Source organism: Saccostrea cucullata, unplaced genomic scaffold (assembly GCF_032062105.1).
Source record: "Saccostrea cucullata isolate Sc308-1 unplaced genomic scaffold, CSIRO_AGI_Scuc_v1 ctg1360, whole genome shotgun sequence".
Taxonomy (NCBI): Eukaryota; Metazoa; Mollusca; class Bivalvia; order Ostreida; family Ostreidae; genus Saccostrea; species Saccostrea cuccullata.
Genome location: NW_026939744.1, coordinates 70,136 through 95,941, shown reverse-complemented (window position 1 = coordinate 95,941; position 25,806 = coordinate 70,136). Strand labels below are relative to the sequence as shown.

Below are 25,806 nucleotides of genomic sequence, written 5' to 3'. Positions count from 1 at the left end.
ATGGCTAGTGGTTAAAGGGTAAGGGCTAGTAAAAGTTTACTTGTTTACATAGTGTTTTTATATTATGCCTTCCATTTTACAGGTTATCGGTCACAAATGGAGGGTTGAGACCGACTTTAAGTCCTGAGTGTTCCGTGATCAACTCTGTGGTCCTTATGGTGACAGATGACAAAATCCAGGTAAGCGCAGACTTCTCTCCCTCCTCTTAGATAAAATTTGATAAAGAGGCAAAACAATCTATTATTTGCCAAATGTAAAAAAAGGAATCTTACTATGAACAAGAACTAAATAAAATCAGGTATTTAGCCTTATTAATGCCTTAATCACATTTCCCGGCCGGTGGCCGTAGACCGTGGTAATCGGTGGTGTGAGCGATGCTCCAACATCGGTCCACATCAGCCTAGTAACCCTTAAAGTATCAGTCACATTATCCAGCGATGGGGTATATGATGGGCAACCAATGCGTTTTTTGATATAAATGGCAAGGTTGCCGGCCGGAATTACAAAGACCAAGCAATGTATTGCTAATCATATAAAACGATATATTCCAGGGTAATCGGCCAATGTATATTTCATCGCTCATACATTGGTGAATATCGTTCGTACGTCGGTCGACTATGGTCCAATGTTTGGTCCAACATCGACCGATGATCGGCCGAAGTCTGTTGCCCACCACTCAACCCCCCGATGACCTCAGATTCAACGGACACGACGATGCTCGGCCATGCATCGGCCAATCCTTGAAAGATATGTTAATGATCGGATGCTGATGAGGAGCGATGTGGGGCATCGGTGGAAACATCGCTGATTATTAACTACAACTTATTTTCTACTGATGCCCCCTATAGATTCGCCAAATAGCCCCAGTCATCGTCCGATTACTATAGGTGTCCGGCCGGCAACCACACCATTTTTATCAAAAAACGCATCGGTTTCTCATCGTATACCGCATCGCTGGATAATGTGACTGATACTTAAAAATGATGAAAATTTTCGCTATGATTACTAGATTAACCAGAAGTCTCTGTCGAGACTGTAGCTCTACTGCTTTGTACTTATAACAAAGGATGAGAAAAGAAGCCATTGCCATCAGAAAAACTGTAGAAGGAGTAGTTTAAGTTTTAAAGAGAATTTCACAGACATTTCTATTTTTAGTAACAATGGCAACACTGTTCATCAAATCAAAAACCGATGTACTATTTTATGTATCTTAGTGTAGACTACTTGTGTGCCAAGTAATATTGAAATCAAACCAAAACTGTAGAAGGAGTAGCGTTTTAAAGGAATTTCACCGAAAATTCTGTTTTTAGTATCCATGGCAACACCGTTCATCGAAATCAAAAACCAATGCACTATTTTATGTATCTTAGTGTAGATTACTTGTATGCCAAGTTACATTGAAATCAGATCAAAACTGTAGGAACAGTAGCATTCAAAAAAAAATTTCACAGAAAATTCTATTTTTTGTATCCATGGCAACACTGTTCATCGAAATCAAAAACCGATGCACTATTTTATGTATCTTAGTGTAGTCTACTTGTGTGTGAAGTTATACTAAAATCAGATAAAAACTGTAGAAGGAGTAGCGTTTTAAAGGAAATTTCACAGAAAATTCTATTTTTAGTAACCATGGCAATACCGTTCATCGAAATCAAAAAAATATTTAAAAAAGCACTATTTTATGTATCTTATTGTAGTCTTCTTGTGTGCCAAGTTATTTTGAGATCATATCAAAACTGTCGGAGAAGTAGCATTTTAAAGGAATTTCACAGAAAATTCTATTTTAGTAACCATGACAACACCGTTCATCGAAATCAAAAACCGATGCACTTTTTATGTATCTTAGTGAAGTCTACTTGTGTGCCAAGTTATATTAAAATCAAACCAAAACTGTAGGAGAAGTAGCGTTTTGAAAAATTGTTTACAGACAGACGGACAGACAGACGGACGGACGACGGACACCTTACTATCGCATAAGCTCTTCTGGTCTCTGACCAGTAGAGCTAATAAAAAAAATGATAAACCATTGAGATTTCTTGGAATTTAATTGATTCCAATAAACATGCATTGCATTCATCATCATTGCTCAAGCTCAACTAGAAATGGTTCCTAGTATATGAAGGCAAAGTTGTATAATATTATTACATTTTAATTTTAACACTTTTTCAGATTATGAGAATACATTATTACAGTACATGCTGGAAGTGAGTGGATAGTGTTACCGGAGACTCAGGGATCCAGCAAAATAGATCCATAAATTGTACAGTGTATTCATGAAAGTGGATCAAATAAAAATGTTCAATCCAAAAGTAACATTCTTTGTTTGTCTGTTAGCATTTTGTTATTGATGTAAATCTAATAAATATCAATTTTTGGCATGCGGATTCAAAATTAGATAGTAGAAGAATGTGAAACATATCTTTATATTCTGCATTTTGAAGTGTCATAATTAAAACAACGTCATATTAAATGATCAATCAATTAATTTCAAAATTGACAAAATGTTTTTGTGAGAAAAAAGAAAGAGGGCTAGTTTAAAGTCAGACGACACGTTCCTCAAATTTATGTTTTGTATCACTAGGTATTACCGGTATATTAAAAAAAAATATTTATATTATTTTGTCATTCTCTTCTGATTTCTACATTGTTTTCAAAATGTTTTTAAATATAAGTAAAACAAAAGATTACCCATTAGGGTTATTATGAAATATCAGGTTATGATGAGAAAAAAGTTGGGTGGAGGATATCATCCCCCCCCAACCCAAACCTGATGCTACATGCCTGATTAATATGATGTTACTTTAAAATTATGTGAGCTGTCATAGCGACTCTCTGTCAAACTAGAATTATTATGAGCAAGCTCCTAAAATGATACCCACCCTTCTGCTATTGCATTAAATGTTTTTTTTACTACAAAAAGGTCCAGCTATCAATTTAAAACCTTTTTAAATTTTTTTCTAGTGCAGATATACAAACCCAATTGACTATGACATATACTCAAGTCATAGGTAGTAAAACCGTTGTGTTGAGTACAAACTTCCAATTTCTCTTCATTCGAAGTTAAATATGTAAATGTGCCAAACTCATATAGTACACTTTTACTGCAGTGACTTTGAAAAAGCTATGTCCTTGAGTCAAGGTCAAACATGTCAACATGAACTTTGGTCAAGGTCATGACAAACCTAAAGCTAAAAAATAATCCCCGAGATGAAACTTCAAGTCTGTTCATTATATAGAATGTTATAGAATGGGCAAAGATTGCACTATTCTTCTACCAATGACCTTGAACTTGTTCAAATGACCTTGGGTCAAGTTTTGGACACATCTCCAGATCATAAGCAATCTTAATATCAAGTATGAACTTTCAGTGGCGCTTCATTTGAAATGTTATGGACAAGTCAAAATTTGACATACATATGGATGGGTGAACAATGTAATTCCTACCCCCCTCCCCTTTCCAAGTTTCGTATGTGAGGAATATAAAATTCCTTTTAAAATTGAATGTGCATTTATTTACCAACAATAGGATTATGAGTATGCTTTGAACAGAACCAATATGACCAATATAATGGACACTGTACATGTATTCAATTTACCCCCACCCCTTCAAAAAAGCTTATAAATGCCAGATTGTCACATATTTTAACCATCTGTGTAAGTTTTTAGGTCACCTGAGTAAACTCAGGTGACCTATTGCTATCCGTTTTCGTCCGTCGTCGTCCGTCGTCAGTCGTCCGTCGTGTGTCGTGTGTTAACATTTGAACATTTTCAGCTTCTTCTCTGCAACCACTGAACCAATTTCAACCAAATTTGGTATACAGCATCTATGGGTGAAGGGGAACAAAAATTTTGAATTTCATGATGCCTGCCCCCCTGGGGCCTGAGGGGTGGGGCCAAAACCACTAAAATAAATGCAATCTTTAAAAATCTTCTTCTTTACTCCTGGACATCAAGCAGTCAAACTATTTGTATGATTGTAATCAGCATTGAGTCCTCTACCAAAATTGTGAAATTCATGGCCCTGGGGTCAGGGGTTCTAGTGCTAGGGCGGGGCTAAATAAGTATATAGTGAAAATGCATTATTTCTTTGAAAATCTTCTTCTCTGCTCCTGGGTATTAAATAAACCAACTAAGTACACAGTTATGATTAGAAAGAGTGCCTCTACCACAATTGTGAATTTTATGGCCCCAGGGTCAGGGGTTCTGGTGTTAGGGTGGGGCTCTATTGATTATATTGTAAAAATACATGATTTCTTTGAAAATCTTCTTCTCTGCCCCTGGGTATTAAATTAACCAAGTAAGTAAATAGTTATGATGAGCAAGAGTGCCTCTACCAAAATTGTGAATTTTATGGCCCCAGGATCAAGGGTTCTTGTGTTGGGGGGGGGGGCTCATTGATTATATAGTGAGATTACATGAATTTTTTGAAAATCTTCTTCTCTGCTCCTAGATATTAAATAAACTAACTAAGTGCATATTTATGATGAGAAAGAGTGCCTCTACCAAAATAGTGAATTTTATGGCCCCAGAGTCAAGGGTTCTGGTGTTGGGGGGGGGGCTCTATTGATTATATAGTGAAAATACATGAATTCTTTGAAAATCTTCTTCTCTGCTCCTAGGTATTAAATAAACTAACTAAGTGCATAGTTATGATGAGCAAGAGTGCCTTTACAAAAATTGTGAATTTTATGGCCCCAGGGTCAGAGGTTCTGGTGTTAGGATGGGGCTCTATTGATTATATAGTAAAAATACATGATTTTTTTGATAATCTTCTTCTCTGCCCCTGGGTATTAAATAAACCAAGTAAGTAAATAGTAATGATGAGAAAGAGTGCCTCTACCAAAATTGTTAATAATTTTATGGTCACTTGGTCAAGGGTTCTGGTGTTTGGGGGGGGGGGGGGGCTCTATTGATTATATAGTGATTTGCATGAATTCTTTGAAAATCTTCTTCTCTGCTCCTAGGTATTAAATAACCTAACTAAGTGCATAGTTATGATGAGCAAGAGTGCCTCTACCAAAATTGTGAATTTTATGGCCTCAGGGTCAAGGGTTCTGGTGTTGGGGGCCGGGGGGGGGGCTCTATTGATTATATAGTGATAATTACATGAATTCTTTGAAAATCTTCTTCTCTGCTCCTAGGTATTAAATAAACTAACTAAGTGCATAGTTATGATGGGAAAGAGTGCCTCTACAAAAATTGTGAATTTTATGGCCCCAGCATCAATGGTTCTGGTGGGGGGGGACTTTATTGTTTATAAAGTGAAAATACATGAATTCTTTGAAAATCCTCTTCTCTGCTCCTAGGTATCAAATAAACTAACTAAGTACATAGTGATGATAAGCAAGTGTTCCTCAACTAAGATTGTGAATTTTATGGCCCCAGGGTCAAGGGTTCTGGTGTTGGGGGGGGGGGCTCTATTGATTATATAGTGAAAATATGTGAATTCCTTGAAAATCTTCTTCTCTGCTCCTAGGTATTATATAAACTAACTAAGTGCATAGTTATGATGAGCAAGTGTGCCTCAACCAAAATTGTGAATTTTATGGCCCCAGGGTCAGGGGTTCTGGTGTTAGGGCGGGGGGGGGCTCTATTGATTAAATAGTGAAATTACATGAATTCTTTGAAAATCTTCTTCTCTGCTCCTAGGTATTAAATAAACCAACTAAGTGCATAGTTATGATGAGCAAGAGTGCCTCTACAAAAATTGTGATTTTTTTGTCCCAGGGTCAGGGGTTCTGGTGTTAGGGTGGGGCTCTATTGATTATATAGTGAAAATACATTAAATCCTTGAAAATTTTCTTCTATGTCTCTGGGTATGATGCAGATGAACTACCTATATAGTTATGATGAGCAAGGGCCCTAATCTTGCAGAATTGTGAATTTCAAGGCCCCAGGGTCCGGGGGGGGGGCTCTACTTATATACTGGAAATGAATTAATTGTTTGAAATCTGGTCCTTTGTATTTATAAAACATTTATTACTTTTTGATAGGCAATTTTAAGGGTGCCTTTTAAAAATTTGTGCAACCTAGGTTCAGGGGTTTATGTCAGAGTGTTAGGGGCACTACTGATTATTGATGAATATTACTGATTAGTTGGAGTGCATTTTTGTTCCCCTACCCTGCATATGGGTATCCAGTAACCAAGCTAAGCGACTGCTAAGTTTATTGTTATGATGATCAATGGTGCTCTTTCAAAATTGTGAATGCCATATAGCATCTGGCTTAAAACATGTTATTGAATCAAATTCAATACACTGTAACTGGAAAGTTGTTGCATAATGCTCAGGTGACCTATAAGGCCCGTGGGCCTCTTGTTAGCTCTACTGGTCAGAGACCAGAAGAGCTTATGCGATAGTAATGCGTCCGGCGTCCGTCCGTCCGTCTGTCTGTAAACAATTTTTCAAAACGCTACTCCTCCTACAATTTTAGTCTGATTTCAATATAACTTGGCACACAAGTAGACTACACTAAGATACATAAAATAGTGCATCGGTTTTTGATTTCGATGAACGGTATTGCCATGGTTACTAAAAATAGAATTTTCTGTGAAATTTCCTTTAAAACGCTACTCCTTCTACAGTTTTTATCTGATTTTAGTATAACTTCACACACAAGTAGACTACACTAAGATACATAAAATAGTGCATCGGTTTTTGATTTCGATGTTGCCATGGTTACTAAAAATAGAATTTTCTGAGAAATTCATTTAAAACGCTACTCCTTCTACAGTTTTAGTCTCATTTCAATATCACTTGGCACACAAGTAGACTACACTAGATACATAAAATAGTGCATCGGTTTTTGATTTTGATGAACTATGTTGCCATGGTTACTAAAAATAGAATTTTCTGTGAAATTCCTTTAAAACGTTACTCCTTCTACAGTTTTAGTCTCATTTTAATATCACTTGGCACACTAGTAGACTACACTAAGATACATAAAATAGTGCATCGGTTTTTGATTTCGATGTTGCCATGGTTACTAAAAGTAGAATTTTCTGAGAAATTCCTTTAAAACGTTACTCCTTCTACAGTTTTAGTCTCATTTTAATATCATTTGGCACACAAGTAGACTACACTAAGATACATAAAATAGTGCATCGGTTTTTGATTTCGATGTTGCCATGGTTACTAAAAGTAGAATTTTCTGAGAAATTCCTTTAAAACGTTACTCCTTCTACAGTTTTAGTCTCATTTCAATATCACATGGCACACAAGTAGACTGCACTAAGATACATAAATCCGTTTTCGTCTGTCGTCGTTCGTCGTGCGTCGTGCGTTGCGTTAACATTTGAACATTTTCAGCTTCTTCTCTGAAACTGCTGAACCAATTTCAACCAATTTTGGCATATAGCATCTATGGTTGAAGGGGAACAAAAATTGTGAATTTCATGGTCCCTGCCCCCCTGGGGCCTGGGGGGTGGGGCCAAAACCACTAAAATTAATGCAATCTTTAAAAATCTTCTTCTTTACTCCTGGACATCAAGCAGTCAAACTGTTTGTATGATTGTAATCAGCATTGAGTCCTCTACCAAAATTGTGAAATTCATGGCCCTAGGGTCAGGGGTTCTTGTGCTAGGGCGGGGCTAAATAGATAATATAGTGAAAATGGATTATTTCTTTGAAGTTTTTTTTGTGCACTTTGGCATTAAATAACATATAACCAAGTGCCCAGTTAAGTTGAATATGGTTGCCTCTTCCAAAATTGTGAAATTCATCATCACCCCTGGGCTCAGGGGTCTGTTTGGAGTATGGGGCTAAGTTGGTTGTAATGTAAAATGCATAATAACTTAATTAAAAGATCTGATGGACCAAATCACATGCAACTGATGCAAGAAAAGTTTGTGTCAAGTTTATGTTTTAAACAATGTATTAATAAATTAATGTGCATGAGAAAAGAGAAATTTTAAATTGTTTTGTATTGCAAAACAAAAAAAAATTATTTTAGATATATCCGGGAATATATTTGCCTACTGTACACGCTTCAATATTTACGCATGCGCACTCGACTATTTGTTTGGTTTGGAGAGTAAGACGCCATTTTGGACCAGAGTGCACACCAAGAAATAAAGAATCTTCGTTTTATTTTAGGTCTAAGGTTTTACATAGCGAACGGTGGGTATGAATGTTGACATTTATGAGTTTAAACGGTTTACGGAATATAACGTGGTTTTACGAATACATCGTGTAATCTGAGGTTGTATTGGCATATTACTTCTCCCGCGTTGTACAAAGGCGACATGATCACATCGTACGATGAAAGTTTGTTCGAGCGTTTTAAATGTTGTCGCCTACAGCTGCATTTTATATGTATTAATAAAATATATTTATTAGGTGTTTAATATGCTGTTTTTTTCTATATGTATGGAAAATATACCTTAGTTAAAACAGAATATGATGAAATGTTTCGTTCGAATTATCTCTAGACGAATTGCAGTGACAGTCGCTGTACTTCCTTGTTTTTACATACAAACAGACTTAATGTGTCTGAAAAACCTGATGTAAAAATGAAAATAAAATTATTTCTGCAATATCGAATGTAGATTTATTAAAATTAATATATGTCAGGGTTTTGGAAAATCAATCCACACTTTACAAAAGTTATGTCCCTTTGTAGGGTCATTTTCTCCTATATTTGTATTCACTAAATGTTTTCTTTGGACGTGTGGGTAGTCCTATTTAGTAAATATGCAGCAATTTTTATTCAAGTCAAATGACATAGTTACAAACCTGAAAACTACAAAGGCTGCTGTGAGGATTCTATGGCTCTATCCCCAAAGATGGCAGCAAAGGGACATAACTTTTGAAAAGCTGTGGATTCAACTACATCAGGTTGGTACAATCGAAATCTAGCTATGTAGCTTAAATTACCTACATTGTGATTTACCTAAAGCAGCTTTATTTTATTTTAGCTACCCAAATCATACTTTTGTCTTTGAATTAATATTCTTCTCAGGATGTGCACAAAGTTACACTTCAATGCAGTGATAATTTTTTATTTTATTAAGGATCCTATAAAATTAAAATCATCAGAGGTTAAAAATTCGTGCTCGAAGTTTTAGCATTTTGAATGTGTTTACATACAGACAGACTTAATGTGTCTGAAAAACCTGATGTAAAAATGAAAATAAAATTATTTCTGCAATATCGAATGTAGATTTATTAAAATATATGTTTGTTCATTAATTTACCTTTATATATCTACCCTTCTAGATTCAAAAAATGCAATTTGCGAAGTTATATTGATTAGCACCACTTGCCATCCTTTATTTTACCAAATATAAAGGTAGCTATTGGTACACACTGTTAGTCGCCGGTACAGTGAGCATGCAACAAGGGATGTACACTATTATATTTCCCAAACGATTCTTAAGTTGGAGAACATAATTGTTTACTCAATCACTATTATTATTTTTCTTCTTCCTGGGTAAACTCTGTTAATGATTTCTTCGTCCAATTGAGGTAAAACCTTTTTAGGGTAAGTAGGCATTTAGATTTGCGGAAAAAAGGTCATTTTTCGCACACATGCTAGCAAGAGCATGCACATGCAATGTTTTAATGACCAATATACTTTATAGCCATAACGTTTATATTTTTTACTAATTTTTTTCATATATGTTTTTGTCCTGCTTCTGTTTGTTTATCTGAAACATTTTTAGGAGTGGAGATAGAGACTGGTGGTATGCAATTGTTTTTCAGTCAATTTTGACGTGAAGTGTGACCTATATGCTAAAAATACTGCACTTTTAATTTTGAACGACTTTTTGTCTGTAATTTTCTATGACAAAGGTCAAAAATTTACCTATGACTAAAAATAGCTTTTTCAACTGAAATAAAGCTATATTTTATATATTGTGAAATAAAGCTATATATGGTGTGCCAATATTGTACCTATATAGGCTAAATATTTTCCATTTTCCTAACTTTTGACCTGTATGTTTGTTCATAAATTTACCTTTATATATCAGGTACCCCACAGGAAGATATAGTCAGCATGCACATGCTCGCTCGTGCAATGCGTAAAATGACAAATTTTAAATGCTTTTTCGTAATTAATATTTTTTTAATAAATGCATTGATATTTGTTAGTACCAGGAATATTAAAATAGACAGATTGATATAGTCATTACACACATGCATGCACGTGCACACGCATTTGATGCTAATGGGACCAATATAGTTGATAGTTTTATACATTTTGATTAAATGCTATTATACTCAATTCTTTGAAATATATTAAAAGTGTAGACAAGATAATTTGGTCATATGGAAATATATGCATCACCTGCACATGCGTGCAGTTCTAAAAATTGCAATACACTCGGGGAAAAGATCTTAATGTTTAAAATGAATTGAGTTTGCCTTATTTAATGAAGCTTAAAGGAAATGAATCATAAAGGGAATAAGGCAACAAAAGGGACTTGAGGATCGTTTGGGGAACATCTGTAACGGTTCTCGTTACAATTAGCACTAGAACATTCTGCTTTGGATGCTGGTTTTGACCTATATTTTCCAGATTCGGTAATTGAGCAGGTTAAAGTTTTTGGTGCTGGTCTATTTTCCAGTAACCATAAGTCCTATTCAAACTAAACTTGCATGGATATTGATTTTTTGATGCACACTTACCCCCCACCCCCTACTCCCAAAGTTGCAAGATTTGCCTTACTTTGAGAAACCTTTTGTCAAGGTTTTTGATTTATAACTGATTTAAAAGTATTCCTAAAATGCAGTTTGAGAGAACAAAGTGCATGTTACGGTTCAATATATTTATAAGAGATTTCAGCCTGGTGTTAAATGACCATTGCAAATTTTGTTGAAAGAAACCTTTTGTGAATTTTTATATAGTGCATGTATTTAGCTTAATCAACAAGTGGTAAGTAAGAAATCTAATCAGAAGAACAGGTTCTGGGATCATGAAGCATCCAATCTAATTAGATATTTCAAATCTGCTACTGCTTCTCAAACATCTTAACAACATTCCATTTGGGGTCACATCAGCACAGCCTTTTGATTGGCCAATGAATTCGTTGCCTCCAAAATCTTAGCTTATAGTTCGGATGAGTTTTCTCTTTTTACTGTCAAATCTATATGCCCGAGGAGTTTTGGAGTTAACAAAATAAGCATTGCAAAAGTTATGCTATGTATGCATGTGTTATGCTGGATATCTTGTACATTTTGTCCTTTTTTGTTTGCGTTATTCACATAAGGATCCCAGACTGGTGGACTAAACATTAAATTTATACCAAAATTGCTTTAATTCAAAGTAACACAGTATCATTATCAACATGATCAATACTGAATATGTAGCCATGGAACTTATTTATTTAGAATTGTCAATGTTTACCGAAGTTTGAATGTGATTGACCTTATGCTCACGCTCCAAAGGAGAGGGGGGTATACTGTTTAACCCTTGTGTGTCTGTCTGTCTGTCCGTAACAAATTTTCGTCAAAGTTTTCTTAGCAACTACTCATCGCAGATGCTCAAAATTTTAAGACAGTCTTCTCCGAGGCATGTTTTATGTTGGGATACATTTTTAATCAAATCCGATGTCAACTTCCTGTTTGTTTGTGCGTCTGTCTGTCTCATACATAACAAATTTTTAGTCACGGTTTAATCAGCAACTACTCATCGCAGATGCTTGAAATTTTAACACTATTCTCTCTAAGGCATGCAATATGGTGGGATACATTTTTGTTCAAATCCGGTGTCAACTTCCTGTTTGTCTGTGTGTCTGTCTGTTTCATAATAACAGATTTTCGTTGCAGTTTTCTCAGCAAATACTCACCGCAGATGCTTGAAATTTTAGTACACTCTTTGTTGAGACATACCATATAGTGGGATTCATTTTGGTGTGAATCTGATGTCAACTTTTTAGTTTTCTGTGCATTTGCCAGTAATTAAACTTGTGTATATTAACATAATAGTTTATTCGCATTAGAGCAGAGGTATTACTAGTGAGCATTGGCTCACAGATTTCTGTTTATTTGTAATTGAAAGGTCGCTCTGAAGTGACCCCGGATAGGATGTTATTAGATGTTAGAGAAGCAGTAGCGGATTAAGATTATCTAATTTTAATTAGATTGATAAAAAATCTTAAGGTCAAGATCTAGTAAATGAAGAATGCCTATAGCTTTATGAAATTTGAGAAATTATTATAGCTTTACTGATACTTTTAGTTTACAACTTAACAACTTATGCTTGGTCAAATAAGGTCTTTTGGGGCATAATCTGGAGGTAAACATGACGAAAAACTATATTTTAAACTGCCATTTTTATTTTTTTTTTTAAAATTAAAAACTAGTCATAAATTTTGGATAATTTAATTTCATGATGGACAAAGGAAATGTATTCAGATTGCCTACCGTCTCTCAGAAAACGGTAATTTATTTGTTAGCTCATGGCCTCTTCTTTTTAATAATATCAAATTTAATATTATAGAAATCGGGATTACTTTTTATATGATTTCAAATAGAATGTCATGAAATACCCTAATTTATGCCCCACCATGAATATGGCTAAGGCATAAGTGTTTGTCCGTCTTTCCATCTGTCCTTCCGTCACACTTGGTGTCGAGCTCAGTTCAAAGCCAAGTTTCAAAGAAATTATTCAAGATATTTTTATCAAACATATGCTGAGAGATATTGTTGAGAACTATGCAACTGCATCAACTTTTTTATGCGCCCGGATCGCTAGATCCTGGGTGTATATTGTCTCTGTCCTGTCTGTTTGTCTGTCTGTTTATTTGTCTGTTTGTCTTTCTGTCTGTTGTCAACTCTAACCTTCACCATAACTTTTGAACCATAAGAGATACAGACTTCATATTTGGTATGCATACTCCACTAATAAAGTCCTTTCAAATGACATCAAGGTCAATGACCTTGTGTCCTTGACTGTGACCTTTATGCTAAAAATAGTTTTTCCACTGTTTGTCATAACTTTTGAACCATAGGACATAGGGACTTCATATTTGGTATACTTACTCCATTAATAAAGTCCTTTCAAATGACATCAAGGTCAATGACCTTGTGACCTTGACTGTGACCTATATGCTAAAAATATTTTTTTCCACTGTTTGTCATAACTTTTGAACCATAGGACATAGGGACTTCATATTTGGTATACTTACTCCATTAATAAAGTCCTTTCAAATGACATCAAGGTCAATGATCTTGTGACCTTGACTGTGACATATATGCTAAAAATAGCTTTTTACACTTTTTACCATAACTTATGAACCATAGGCGATAGGAAATTCATATTTGGTATGCATACTCCACCGATTAATTTCTTTCAAACGACACCAAGGTCAATGACCTTGTGACCTTGCCTGTGACCAATATGCTTAAAAAAAATTTTTTTTTAACTTTGTTGCCGCCGGGCGCATAGTGTTTCACAAACACATCTTGTTTAACCTTGATCTTTCCTTTGTCCTTGACCTCACTTTTCTAAAATTAGTGTTTAGCTCAGTTTTAAAGATACCATTCAAGATAGTGTGATCAAACTTCAAATATTGATACATACTGATGTTAGCTATTCAAATACATCAAATTTTTATTATTGACGTTGACTTATCCTTTTACCTTGACCTCAATTTTCTTAAATTAGTGATAAGCTTAGTTTTAAAGATACCATTAAAGATTGTGTTAGCAAACTTCATATGTTGATACATACTACTAATGCATCAACATTTTTTGACCTTTCCCTTGACCACTCTTTTCTTAGATAAGTATTTATAACAGTTTAGAATTCAATAGACCATGAAAGATAATTTTATCAAACATACTTTAATATGCTAATATGTATTAGTGGGAGGTAGTATTCAACTACATCACACACCTTTGACCATGGACTTTCCTGTGACATTGACCTCCCTTTTCTTTAATTTTGTATTGCTTAGTTTTAAAGAAACTATTTCAGATATTTTTATCTAAGCATGTATTTCACCATAATTTAGTGTGAATTTATCATCTGTATCCAATTTTTTTTATTTCAATTCAGAGAAACTGTTAAGATATTTTCATAAAAACTTCATACACTAATGCACAAATTTTCATGTAGCATAACTAATATACATAAGATGGGGCATTCATGTCCTATGGACATATTTCTAGTTTCTACATAACTCTGCTAAAGCCATAAAGAACAGAAATAAGAAAGTTGGAATTTATTATGACTTTAGAATGGATATTGCACCAAAATATAGTCTGAAGTCATTTACTACATCTTGACCTTAAGCTTAAGTCAAAATCTTTATGTTGTATTTAAACATTGTAGAAGTGATGCACTTCTTATCAAAATCAAAATTTTTCTCCTCATTGTTTTCCAAAAAGTGTTTTCTGCTAATTCAGAGATAAATCCAATAACTGATATAAACATTTTCCAGGCGACTGAAAATTTGACTTAAGTTTAAGTCTGTTTCATAATTCTTGGGCCTGATATTTACATATGTTGTATTGTTGTATGTGTTTTGCAGAAACTTTGTAATGCCGCGCAAGAAGAATTGGAGGGTGGCCTTGGCGAAGATGGGGAACCAGAGCCGTGCCAGCAGTGACAATAGACTCGTGGATACTAGCCACGTAAAAAATAGTACCAAAGACCCAACGATTAACATAACAGATGACGGACCTTTGAGACTCGTGGATACTAGCCACGTAAAAAATAGTACTAAAGACCGGGGGGATACTGCCTCCTTAAAAAGAGTACATGATTTGCCTTCGGGCGCTATGAACATTGTGAATTTGCCTTCGGGCGCTACAAACACTGCAAATTTGCCTTCGGGCGCTATGAACATTGTGAATTTGCCTTCGGGCGCTACAAACATTGCCAATGCCTTCGGGCGCTACAAACACTGCCAATTCGCCTTCGGGCACTATGAACACTGCCAATTTGCCTTCGGGCGCTATGAACACTTCCAATTTGCTTGGAACAAAATTATTTGGAACAATTAATCAAGCTAGTTATTTATTTCCAGCCTTTTCTAGAGGAGTTCAGTGTACATGCAATGCTTTGATGTCCATCATTTTGCAAAATGCATCTACCTCTTCAGAACTTGATGAAGTGCTGTTAGCAGGAGATGATTTGTATAGAGTCAGAGTTGCAGAATTACAGTCAACTGTTCAATTTGTTTCTAAAATGCTACAATTTCAAGAACTTCCTAAGTCTGTTTTTGTGCATGGTAATGAGTATGACATTTGCTATTTTGAAGAAATCTATGGAACGGTGAGTCATATGGATTGGAATAACTCAAGTCAAAATAAAAATTTGAAGGAAGGCATTGAGCAGCTCTTTGCAAGATACAATCAAGGCTTAATTATAGTTGGAGGAATTTGTTCTGCAATATATCTTGATGATAAGAACTGTCCTGTATTTTTTGATTCACATTCTCACGGACAAGATGGTCTTTCATGTGCAGAGGGTAAAGCTGTAAAAATCACTTTTAGTGATCAAGATCAACTTGTGGACTACCTTTTTGCATTTTATCAGAGTTGTAATATTTCAATGATAAGCCAGTTTGAGATTCAACCAGTGTCTGTAACTCGAAAAACAAGTGAGTCCAATTCAAGAAGTGAAAGACGTTCTTTAATTGATAAGTACTTTGAGTTCCAAGAAAGCATGTCTACAAAATATAATATTTCTGAACCATCACAAAAAAACCGAAATGAATATATGAGAAATTATATGCGAAAAAGAAGGGAAAACACTGAAATAACTCGGAAGGACAGGGAAAGCACCTTAAGAAGTATGACCAAAACAAGACAAAGTAATGAATTTAAACTAAAAGAACTTGCTCTCAAACAAAATGTTAGAGAAAATCCAGAGACAAAGTTCAAGGAGAGAGAAAGTACTTTAAAAAGTATGAAGAAGGCAAGACAAAGCAAAGAATTTAAAGAAAAAGAATTAGCTTCCAAAAAAAGTGTCAGAGAAAATCCAGAGACAAAGTTCAAGGAGAGAGAAAGTACCTTAAAAAGTATGAACAAGGCAAGACAAAGTGAACAATTTAGAGAGAAAGAACTAGCTTTAAAAAAAAAGTCAGAGAAAATCAAGAGACAAAGCTCAAGGATAGAGAAAGTGCCTTAAAAAGTAGGAAGAAGGCAAGACTAAATACCGAATTTTGTTTAAAAGAAAGGGAAGCAAAGAAAAGGAAAAGAGACCATGTAGAGCAGCTTGAGAAGGAACGGCTATCTAAACAGCAAAGTAGAAGAAATTACCGAGAAAAAGAAAGAGAAAATGAAAGAGTTTCTAGAGCTAAAAAAAGGCTTGATACAGAATTTAAAGATCACGAAAACAAATTATTGAAAAAAAAGTGTCATGGTAATTCTTTGGAAGAATGCATAGAAAAATTCCACGAAGAAGTTAAAATTGGCCCAATTTATGTGTGTACATGTTGTCATCAGACTTGGTTTCGGAAAAGTGTTGTGAAGCTAGATACAACTAACCTTAGTGCTAATAGTAAGAGTATTTGTACTGGGTTTAGAGTAGATGGTATTGAATGGCTATGTTTAACTTGCTGTTCAGCTCTGAAGGATGAAAAAATCCCAAGACTTTCAGTTAAAAATGGAATGAAATGGCCTGACAAACCCGATGCTTTAAATTTACATCCACTGGAAGAGAGGTTGATATCACAACGGATACCATTTATGCAAATAAGAGAGTTACCAAGAGGAGGGCAGATGTCGGTCAAAGGAAATGTTGTAAATGTTCCAGTTGATATTCAGCCAACTGTAAATGCCCTGCCACGACAAATAGATGAGCACGTGACTATAGCTGTGAAATTAAAGAAAAGATTATCCCACAAATCTGCATGCTTCACAGAAAATGTTCGTCCCAATGTGGTGATAAATGCTTTAGAATGGCTAATGAAAAATAGTGAATTGTATAAAAATTCAGGTATAGTGATAGACCATTCTTGGAGAGATGAAATTGAAAAAAGTAATGAGGAAACAGTACAAGAACTGATAGGATCTTCAAATGATAGTGATGATCGTGAGACTGAAGGAAATGATGATGGTTTTTGTGAAGTTTCCTCAGATGATTGCATTCAGGGCAATTCTGATACCCTTGTAGATGAAGCAGATATTGATACAAATAAACTCTATGTGTTTGCCCCTGGAGAAAACCAAAAACCAATAAGTTTATTTACAGACAAAGATGCTGAATATCTCTGTTTTCCGACAATATTTTGTGGTAATCGCAGAGTTGAAAGTGAAGAAAGAGACGTTCCAGTACACTACAGTGATATCGCAAAATGGGAGTTGCGCAGTGTGGATAGACGAGCGGCACAATCTGTACCTAACATCTTTTTTAAATTAAAGAAAATTCAAATTAAGCAAGTTAGTGACAAAGTTAACTTGGCACTGAGAAGATGTAAATCAGACGGTAAGAAAATCACTGCAGAACAAGTTTTAAATCCAGCCTCTGCGGAAAAAATTGTGAGATTAAATGAAGGGTATTATATTTTCAGAACACTTCGAAATTCTCCTGCATATCTTTCATCTAAAAAGAAAGATGTATTTGCCATGATAAGGCAGTTGGGTCTTCCAACATGGTTTATTTCTCTCTCATCAGCTGATACCAGATGGCAAGATCTGCTTAAAACATTGGCAACTCTAGATGGAAAAACCCTGTCACAAGAAGAATTAGAGGATTTGAATTGGAGTGAAAAATCAAAACTAGTTAAACAAGATCCAGTGACATGTGCTAGATTCTTTGACAACAGAGTTCAACTTTTCATCAACACCGTTCTTAAGAGTCCTCACAATCCTCTAGGTGTTGTCACTGATGTGTTTCGAAGGGTAGAATTCCAAAACCGAGGTTCGCCACATATTCATATGCTGGTATGGACAAGTGATGCTCCAAAGCACAAAGAAAATAGCAATGAGGAAATTGAAACATATGTAGATAAGTATGTCACATGTGGTTTGCAGGAAAATAATCCTGAAATGAAGCAGTTTGTCGATCTTCAAGTACATAAGCACTCAAAAACATGCAGAAAAGGTGGTAGGTCTATATGCAGATTTGGATTTCCTTTGCCACCTTTGCCCAAAACCATGCTTCTTGAGCCCTTGGATGTTGATGTTGAACATTATAGAAAGATATATTCTGATATTCAAAAGAAAATGAATGATTACAAAGATGGTTGCAGTTTAGACTATGATTCCTTCTTAGAGACTGTTGTAGAAATGTGTGAAGATGAGTATATAAAATGTATTCGAGCTTCCTTGAAAGGCCCAAAAGTGTTTCTGAAGAGAAGTCCATCTGAAATGAGAGTGAATTACTATAACTCAACAGTGTTGAAGGCTTGGAATGCTAACTTAGATATTCAGTTTGTACTTGATCCTTATGCATGTGCCACATACATTGTTGCTTATATCAGCAAATCTCAGAGAGGAATTAGTGCAATGCTTGATAAGGCATCTCAAGAAGCAGCAGAGGGAAATATGGATCTTAAGCGACAAGTTCGACATATTGGAAACAAGTTCTTAAACTTTGTTGAGGTCAGTGCACAAGAAGCAAGTTACTTAATCCTTCAGATGCCACTTACACAAGCAAGTAGAGAGGTTGTTTTTATCAATACTTCACCACCTGAAGACCGAGTTTTCTTACTCAAACATCAAGATGAATTGAACGAGTTACCCAAGGATTCAACTGATATTAAGGCAGATAGTATGATACAAAGATATGCAAGAAGACCAAAACAGCTAGAAAATTGGTGTTTAGCTGATGTTGTTTCTGAATTGGAAGTGACTTTCCCAAAAGAAATCAGAAAAGATTTACAAGAGGAAGTGAATGATGATAACCCAGAAGATACTTCTGAAGAAAATATTTTTACTGATCAGGATGTGTTAGTTCATTTGAAAAATGGGATTAAGATCAGAAGACGAAAAAACAAACGAGTTATTAGATATGTAGGCTACAGCCAAAAAACAAATTCTGAACAGTATTACAGAGAAAGAATTCTTCTTTTTCTGCCATGGAGAAACGAGAATGCTGACCTACTTGGTAGTCATCAAACTTATGAACAGCACTACAGGCAAAAAGCATGTATAATACAACTGAAACAAAGGCAGTATGAGCATTTTGTTGATGAATTAGAACAAGCTCGACTTCAAGCTGAAGAAGATCTGGATAATATGGAGACAGTAGCACCAAATACAGAACATACTGAGGCAGAAGATGCAGAGATAGGTTCTGAACCATCGGAGGAATTTGTTCATTTTGATCCTGATTCAGTTCAACATAGAGATTTTGATATAGGTCCAGACCTGGGTTTGTCCTCAAAAGTAACTGAAACAGAAATGAGTGCTGTCCGCATTCCTGATGAGCAGTATTATAAACTTTTGCAATCCCTGAATACTAAGCAGAGGGAATTTTACAATCATGTAACAAACTGGATTCAAACCAGAGATGAACCATTATATGCTTTTCTAACTGGTGGAGCAGGAGCAGGAAAATCAGTGGTTATTGATGCCATTTTTCAAACATTACACAGAATACTGTACTCAAAAGAAGGTGAAAACCCTGATGATACCAGAATATTACTTTGTGCTCACACTGGCAAGGCTGCATACAACATCAAAGGGACTACTATTGCATCAGCATTTCACAGAAAAATGTATCAAACTCAGCAGCACATGAGTGCAGATGAACTGAACTCATTTAGGACAAAGTACCGGAATTTGTCAGTTGTGATAATAGATGAAATTTCAATGGTAGGAAATAATATGCTGTCATTTATAAATGATAGACTTCAACAACTTACTGGGAGAAAACAAGATTTTGGTGGTATTAGTATCATAGCTGTAGGTGATTTGTATCAGTTACCACCTGTTGGAGACAAGTGGATTTTCAAAGACCTTTCTAATCCTGGTCAGAGTTTAGCAAAGAATTTGTGGCATGAACATTTCTATATGCATGAACTTACTGAAATTATGAGACAAAAGGATGACCTCAGATTTGCAGAAATGTTAAATAGACTTCGTGAAAACAAGATGACAGACGAAGACAAAGAACTCGTTTCTCAACGTTTCATCAGGCAAGACTCTCAAGACTATCCTAAGGAGGCACCTCATCTGTTTATTGAGAACAAGTTTGTTGATTGTTTTAATAACAATCTTATAGAAAACCTTTCTACAAATAAAGTAAATGTAAGAGCAGACACAGATGTGTTATCACAGACAAAACTTTCTGCATCAGTGAAATTGAAACTAGTTCAAAACTTGCCTGAAAACCCAGCATCTACTGGACAATTAAGAACTAATTTGGTTATTGCTGTAGATATGCTATATGACATATCAGTAAATCTTGATGTTACAGATGGATTGACAAATGGTGCTTCCTGTGTTGTGAAATACATTGAATACAAAGAATCACAGTTAAGACCTGCCATAGTATGGGTACTGTTTGCTGACTCAAATATAGGTATTTCAAGAAGACATCAATACAGGCATTTGTTTAGCACAAATGTTAATACTGCATGGACTCCCATATTTGAAGCTAAAAGAACATTTGTTTATAACAGAAAGACATATGAGAGAGTTCAGTTTCCACTGCAACCTTCCGCTGGAAAAACAATCCACAAAGCACAAGGAGCAACTCTTTCAAAGGCAGTAATCAGCTTAGCACAGACAAGGCAGCGAAAAATTCCTCATATACATTATGTTGCACTTTCAAGAGTAAGGTCACTTGATGGTCTGTTCATTCTGGATTTCAATGAAAAAAGTCTTTCAAAAGATGAAACTGTTGATAAAGAGGTGGACAGGTTAAGAGAAAATAGATTGCAACTCTCATATACACCTCTATACTCAGTATGTAAAGACATAAAATTTTTGTTCAACAATGCCAGATCTCTACACAAACACTTCCTTGATATAAAATCGGATCCAAGTGTTTTGGCTGCAGATGTTATTGGTATTGCTGAATCTTGGCTTTGTGAAATAGATTCTGATGAAGACTTTACTTTAGAGGGTTTTACAATGTTCAGGAATGATGCAAGTTCTTCCCAGAGCAGACCACATCATGGTATTGTCATATATTTGAGAAATCAATTACAGTGTGTTTCATACAACTCTTTTACTTCCAAATCTGTTGAATTTTCCATTATTTCAGTTATGCCATCCAATACTGATCCAATACAGTGTGTAGTTATATATAAGCAACCTTCTTGTACGCTTCAGCTTTTTTACGATACCTTGAAAAACAGGTTGCTTCCATTTGTTGACAAAGATGAAAAGACTGTCATAATGGGAGATTTTAACTTGGATTTGAGTACTGGTCAATATGCACATTTCCTGAACTTTATGAGAGAAAAATTTGGTTGTGTTCAAATCATAAACAAGGTAACCACAAAGAATAAGACGCAGTTAGACCTAATATTTACCAACTTTACTGATTTAGAAACAGATATTCTTCAGGCTTATTGGTCTGACCATAATATGATTTATTGTGCTGCAGATATGACTTAAGCAAGCTATTCTAATGACAACTGCATTTTAATTACAATGTATAGTATTATAAACCCGCTTGATCATAAAAGAGGCAGTATGTAAATATTTAGTTTCCAATGGAAGCTAAATATTTACAAACTGCCAAGAGTGGTTGGACAAAACAAGGGTTGCCACTCATCAACTGCCTTATTTGTCCCAATAACTTTCAATATGTTTCTTATATATAAATGTATTTAAAATCGCATTGATTGAATTACTTACTTGCTATTTGGAAGTTATTGGGACAAAAAAGATTTAGAGTTATAATGCCCATGAGATGAAATTGTTTACCCAGTAGTTTATTTATGATAGTTTGTACTGTCTACTTATTTATTCATATATCTTTAATTTATGTATTATATTGTTAATCCACAATTTAAAATCCACAACAGCATTGAAAAACTGTTACATAGTTGGTATAGGAGGTAATTTTATTACCTAACAAATTGCAAATTCACATGTTAACAGTTCTGTAATAATCGAATTGATATACTATTAGTGAAATGTTGTGTTCCTAAGATTTTGAATAAGAATGATATACTATTATTTGAAAAAGTTAATAATGTACGGGTTTGTCTGCAAGATTTGATTGATGTATAATTATTGTTTCTTTATAGCATGTCTTCTGTTGTGGCCACACATATTGATCATTAAGTCTGGATAAAATTACAATTGATCAAGTATTATTTCTATCGTATGTTTTATTTTGTTCATTTTTACTCTTTACAATATTACATATTTCTGTGTATTTGATGTGCTACATGTATCTGTTTCAGTAAAACGTATACAGTTTAACAATTAACATTTCATCTCATGGGCATTTAAATCCTCAATTTTTGGGGTATACCGGGGGTATTAATTCTAGACTATATGATCTTACTTTAGTAGTAGTAGATATATTTGAAAGCATTCTTGTACTATACATAAGTATTTATTAGCTGTTATACAATAATATGATTAACTCTGCAATTATTATGATATTTATAATTATGTACTTTCATATAAGTTACATTGCTTAAATTACTTTGTAAACTATATCACAAGTGACTATCAGTATCTCTACATAAGACATTGTAAATATCCTGAATACTTTTCTCCTTGAAAACAAACTCTAGCTCCAGTGGACACATGAAAGGAACATTCTATCTCTGAAAAGACTTGAACACTCCTGTGCTCTGTTACTTGTAAAATGTTAATCTTTTTTTTTTTTTTTTTTTTTGCATAAACTTATTCATTGTGTTACATGTAAAACAATAGTGTTATCTACATTCTGTTATTCAAAGTCATATTTAAGAAACCATTTGTTATTAGTTTATCAAGTTTTTCATGTATTATTTATTGCTAATACTGAAATGTTTCTCAACTCGACATGGACAATTTTGATTTTTTTATAATTGTGATAAATGTCATAATTTAGTACCATATTCACCCCAACAATCATCCATATTTCTTTAAGGATACATACCACAAACAAATTTTTTATCTCCCACACAAAAGAGTTACACTGATAATTTTTCAATATTCCTTTCTATGGAAATGTAATTAAAAACTTATTGATCACTTCAAATTCTGCTTCTTTTTTTGCCATATTATGTTGCTTGGCCAAACATTTGTTGTTTAAGTAAACAAATATCACATCTAAAGTGAGAGAGGCACCTAAGAGAATTGAATTTTTGAAGGAAAAAGTTTGTGTTATTTATCCTTAAGTACACATTCGTTATTCTGTTTCATAATCCTAAAACCTTTATGATCTTTGTATTTCATTATATGAACAACTTTTAATCTTTCTTTTCGTTTTCGGTATGTAAGGTTAAAAAAGTTGTTCTAAAAATGAATGAAGGGTGCAGCTGTTTCTGTGAAATATGAGTTCCAATTGCACATTTATTTTTAAATTTTAATTCCTAAATCGCACTATATATGTAGTATTTAATGATATAGGAAATTTTTATGCAACTTTTGTGTTTTCTTTTGAAATGCTAATTGCCAGAGCAAGATGTTTTTAACAATGTACATGTACTTAATAATTTCAAATATTTTTCATCTTGTTCGGTTGCATTAAATTTGTCTGTTCAATACACTTTTCATGATATTTTAAAAAGGTTAGGATAACTCAATGGTTGATTTTTTACATCTTGTGCAGATGTCAATAACAGTGAAATGTATTTATAAAAAATATGCCAACAAATTACATGTACTACAGTATAATGGACTCAAATTTGGTTTAAAAAAAATTATCAAGTCAGATGTCATAATATCTTTTTAATGTTGTAAGTGTCTGAAATCACCTACATGAAGCATGCACTTTTTGAAGGTAAGTAGTGTGGAAAGAAGGGGTCAATGGCCAGCCCGTAAAGGGAGGTAAACCTGCTTCTTTCAGATGGTATATAAATAAAAGTGAAAATTGCTTCGAATATTGTTTTATAGTAAAATTTCAGACATTTGCAAAACGTTTTTACCTATCTTTAGTATTTTTAGCTTTCAAAACTAAACAAAATAATTTAGATCAAATGGTTAACATATTGCTTTTGGACAAAACTATTGAATGCAGATGTAAATTATGACATGATGATATATGTGATTGTTGTACAATGATTACTATGTAACCAATATGTACTATATTATATATATGCACATAAATATATTGTATGAAAAATTCTAGATTAAGATGTTTTATTGCAAACTGCTGATATGATCAAGAACTTTTTTGATTAATTATAAACATCTTTATAGTTTACTTGTAGTTCAATATATACTGAATAATTTAAACCTCAATAAATCTGATATAATCTGATATAATTTGTTTTGTATGTGTCCAGGTTTATTGCATGAGGTTTATAGGAATAAGAAGGAAAGGATCAATTTGCAATATATCATGGATCACATATCACAGTTTTTTTTTTAAAGTATGCATATTTGAATTACACAAAGCACCTAGAGATATAAAATAAATTCATCACTTCAAATAGAGATTAAAGTTTTTTCAAATGCATAGTAATTAAGACCAAGGGTCATTCATTCAGAATTGTGAATTTCAAGGCCCCTGGGTCATGTGGGTCAAGGGTAACATAGTGGATGGGGGCTCTAAATTATATACTGAAAATGAATTACTACCTTCAAACATTTATGATCAGTAAGGGTGCCTTTTCCAAATTTGTGCAATGTTTGAACCTAGGGTCAGGGGTTCCTGTGGGTCGGGGCACTACTGATTATTGCTGAATATTACTGATTTGTTGAAATGCATTTTTTCTCTGCTCTGCCTATGGGTATTAGGTAATTAAACTAAGTGTTAAGATGAGCAATGGTGCCTCTTTCAAAATTGTGCATGCCATAGCCTCTGGTTTAAAATATATCAACCAAAGTCAATGGTTGGAAAGTTGCTTGATGCTCAGGTGACCTATAAGGCCCATGGGCCTCTTGTTGATTTCAATGAACGGTGTTGCCATGGTTACTAAAAGTAGAATTTTCTGTAGAATTCCTTTAAAATTCTACTCCTTCTACAGTTTTGGTCTGATTTCAATATAACTTATCACACAAGTAGACTACACTAAGATACATAATTCTGTGCATCGGTCTTTGATCAGTACAAACCAGTAGAGCTACAGTCTCGACAGAGACTTCTGGTTTCTACTAAAGTTGCCTGCAAATTTTATTGTATAGTTATGACATACAAATAACCCCTAACAAGATCACAGCATTCATTTTTCCAGCAGTGGTTGTAGATTTTGTGTATAGAGTGATAAACATATGTAATTTTTTTTTTAAATAATAAGCACTGACGCCATGTTCTTTTCCTGTTGTCATGGCAACAATATCACTATAGAAATTTTGTTTTTCTTATTTATGAGAATAAAGAAAAATCATCTTTCAACAAATAAAGTACCAAACTACCTTATCTTATCACGTTCAGAAAACATATTCATAGAAAAATGTATAAAAATCATTGATTTTCATAAGGATCTATGAACCCGTTGCTAAGTAAATGAATTTCCTTGGATACCAGTCCCTTCATACGTTCAAAAAAAATTTTAATTGTATTTTAGCATTAGGTAGGACAAAATCTTTTGTATACCAAAAGCTTTTGAAAAAATAAAATTGTGACTTTTCATTCAATGCTCGATGCTTGCTGATTTTGACTCTAAAAATATAGGATAAAATAAAAACATGCAGATTTTACAGTTGAAGGCTTGTTGTGGTTTAAAATGCATGGCACCCATTGCCAACTTATGAGAAATATCACATTTCGAACCTGGAAAATGTTTCAAGGCATTTTCTCTAATATTTTGTTGTATTTCAACCTTTGACTGTGAGATTAAGATGGAAA

The 25,806-nt window shown here is 34.2% G+C and overlaps 1 protein-coding gene across 1 annotated transcript; it reads left to right on the top strand.

The window, feature by feature from the left end:
• The first annotated feature begins 16,562 nt into the window (after nt 1-16,562).
• On the top strand, nt 16,563-21,464 carry LOC134253849 (uncharacterized). The gene has a single exon (XM_062736440.1). It carries the CDS (start codon nt 16,563-16,565, stop codon nt 21,462-21,464), a length of 4,902 nt encoding a protein of 1,633 aa, XP_062592424.1.
• The last annotated feature ends 4,342 nt before the right edge of the window (nt 21,465-25,806 follow it).

Excerpts from the sequence above, each read along its gene's own strand:
- LOC134253849 (XM_062736440.1), top strand. The coding sequence starts at position 16,563 with ATGAAATGGCCTGACAAACCCGATGCTTTAAATTTACATCCACTGGAA.